The sequence below is a fragment of the Nannospalax galili genome, unplaced genomic scaffold (genome assembly GCF_000622305.1).
Source record: "Nannospalax galili isolate Female #2095 unplaced genomic scaffold, S.galili_v1.0 scaffold309, whole genome shotgun sequence".
Classification (NCBI taxonomy): Eukaryota; Metazoa; Chordata; class Mammalia; order Rodentia; family Spalacidae; genus Nannospalax; species Nannospalax galili.
Genome location: NW_008359589.1, coordinates 1807550 through 1810440, shown reverse-complemented (window position 1 = coordinate 1810440; position 2891 = coordinate 1807550). Strand labels below are relative to the sequence as shown.

General features: G+C 49.5%; 1 protein-coding gene across 2 annotated transcripts in view; it reads right to left on the bottom strand.

The window, feature by feature from the left end:
* Positions 1-712: 712 nt before the first annotated feature.
* Lemd1 (LEM domain containing 1) overlaps positions 713-2891 on the bottom strand; it is a 30047-nt gene continuing 27868 nt past the window's right edge. For both annotated transcript variants that reach the window (XM_029558791.1, XM_029558792.1), the window contains exons 5-6: positions 1434-1568; positions 713-1257 (exon numbers count right to left, since the gene is read on the bottom strand). In XM_029558791.1, coding sequence (XP_029414651.1) covers positions 1074-1257; positions 1434-1568 — 319 coding nt within the window. In that variant the 3' untranslated portion in view covers positions 713-1073. The remainder of the gene's footprint in view (positions 1258-1433; positions 1569-2891) is intronic.

Here is a 2891-nt window from a genome sequence, read left to right as displayed (position 1 = left end):
CTTTGGTCTGTCTTCTCTGCCTTATCTGGGGAAAACAGACATTTATTCATAACTTCCCAAGAAAAGTCATGCAGCTCCAACAGAAAAATCACCTTATTTCCTGTGCTGGATAGCTTTAGTGTCAACTTGACACACCTGGGTTGAGGGCGCCTCAATCGGGGAATTGCCTCTATTGGACTGGCCTGTGGACATGTCTGAAGGGCATCTTCTTGATGAGTGATGTGGGAGGGCCCAGCCCACTGTGGGTGGTGCCACCCCTGGGCAGATGGGCTTGTGTTGCACAAGAAAGCAGGCTGAGCAGGGGCCAGGGGAGCAAGCCAGTAAGCAGTGCTCCTCCATGGTCTGTGCTCCAGCTCCTGCTTCCAGGTCCCTGCCCTGAGTTCCTACCTTGCGCTCCCTGGTGAACTACAACTCAGGAGATGTAAGCTGAATAAACCCTTTCCTCCCCAAGTTGGTAGTGGTCAGAGTGTTTTGTCACAGCAATGGAGAAACAAACTAGGGCATTTCCCACAGGATTCTGGTAAGAACTGGTGATAAAGTCAGGTACAGCTCACTGGGGAAGAACTCAGCTATACCAGAGAAGCACAGATCCGTGCTGTATCGAGCTCCGGTCAGCTTGTCATGTCAACTAAGGAATGATACCACCATCTGGACAGTTGAGGATAGTTGGACATGTTTTATTAAGAATATAATTTTCTCTTTGTTTCTGTGCTCTAGAAGGTTGCAGTAATAAGAATGCGAAGGCTTTTGTTTGGGGAAATGAAAAGCTGGGGTGAGGGGAGGAGGGAAGAGGGAGGGATGCCCAGGCAGTTTCCTTTTCAGAAAAGTGCCCTTACGTGGAAGTGGAAGTACCTTTAATGTTGGTTTACTTGAGTCAGGACTTCCAAACAATCATGTCTCTAGCATGCTGCCCGATTCTGCCCTTGTTCTTCTACCTCACAGGGATTGGGGGGTAGGGGTTAGCTGCCTGGCTGTGGCCATAGCCCCTGCTGCAAGTTCTGTGTTTCCTTTCTGAAGCAGGACTCATGGGGCACTACTCAGGCACTGCACACACTGCTTTGCTTACAAAGCTCTTAACGAAAGAGGGGCTTCTTTTCCACAGTTATATAGACAAACAGCACAATGATGAAAATGCCAAGTACGGCCAACTTCAAGCTCCACGGGAACCTGCTCTCAGGGCTCTGGCTCCCCACACAGTAATCCTTCTCTTTGGTGACACACCCAGGTTTGGTCCTGGCACCCAGTCTTGCAGCACACCTGTGAAAACACCGGTAGCTCCTAAGATTGTTACAGTTACTTCCTGAACACCCCTTAGATTAACATGTGCACCTCGAGGTCAATCAGAACAGCCTAGCCACCATCACAAAATGCTGTCAACCCATGTCAGGTCATAGAGGACCCTTGATGCCACAGAACAAATAGTCCCCTGTTACCTGCCAGTGAAACGCTGAGTGCTGAAGAAGTCCGGACCCCGGATCTTATGGTTCTCAGGTCCCCACTGGGGTGCCGAACAAGTGGCGGGGGCATCATAACAAGTCCTGTCTCCCTCTGTGCAGGTGCAGCACCACCTTTCAGGGCAGACATGAAAAATACTTTTCAGTCTTATTTAAAAGCAGCATTTAAAAGAACAAGAAGGTCTCCTACTCAGTGCCTGCCAAAACATTTTGGTGTGAGCTTATGCTCCCATTACTCTAATCCTACAAAATCTGCTCAGATTTCCTTAGATCTGAGAACTTTTGTCAAGGAGGTAGAGGCAGAAGTATCATCTCTACTACAGAATGAATTCAAAGCCGGCTTGGACTACATGAGACCCTATTTTTTTTTTTGGTCTTTGTGAGACAGGGTCTCCCTGTAGCCCCAGCTGGCCTGGAACTTGCTATGTAGACCAGGCTGGCCTTTAAACTCACAAAGATCTGCCTGCCTCTGTCTCCCAAGTGCTGGGATTAAAGGTGTGCACCACCACCCTGGGGCAAGACCCTATCTTTACGGCCCCCTCCAAAATAAGAAGTTAGGGAACTTTCTAGAAAGTTTATTTGGTAATTGGAGATTGAACCAGGGCCTCATGCTCAACCACTCAACCACACTTCTAGACCCTACTTTCTGACCAATAAAATCACCTTATCGTCTAGCTTTTATTTGAACTGTTTCCCTGTTTATTTTATTTTACTTTTTATTTTATTTTTTGGTCTTTTTGAGACAGGGTCTCTGCCCCAGCTGGCCTGGAGCTTACTATTTAGAACAGGCTGGCTTGAACTCACAAAGATCACCTGCCTCTACTGTTGGGAGCCTGAGGCTCAGCCATTTCTCAAAACTGCTGACAGACCTGAGTTGGTGACCTTTCCATTCTGCCCACAACCTTGGCTCACAGCCGGGGCCCACAGCCTTGGCCCACAACCTTGGCTCACAGCCGCAGACCTGAGTTGGTGACCTTTCCATTCTGCCCACAACCTTGGCTCACAGCTGGGGCTCACAACCTTGGCCCGCAGCCTTGTTCTCCTTTCCAGTAAATAGCCCTGTTCTCCATTAATCAGTAGATTCCTCCCTTAAAGTACGTCAGGGCCCCTGTGTTCTGGCTGATTTGATTGCTCACTCTTCACTTCTTTGTTCTCATTCTCTATTTAACCTCATGCTTGAGCTGCAATAAACGAGACTTGATCAGAACACTGTCTTGTCTCCATTTCTCTTGTCTCTTGCCCCATCCACATCCCCACTCCCCAATCCAGGTACCCCGCGTTGCTGACCCTGCGGGCCGGGGCAGAGTGGCGCCCAACGTGGGGCTTGGATACTGGGGACAACGTGAGGGAGACGACGGAGGAGAAGGGGTGCACACCCGCTAAATCTCAAGCAATTTGGAGACGTCCTGCGGGAGCCTGCCGCAACCAAGCCGAAGG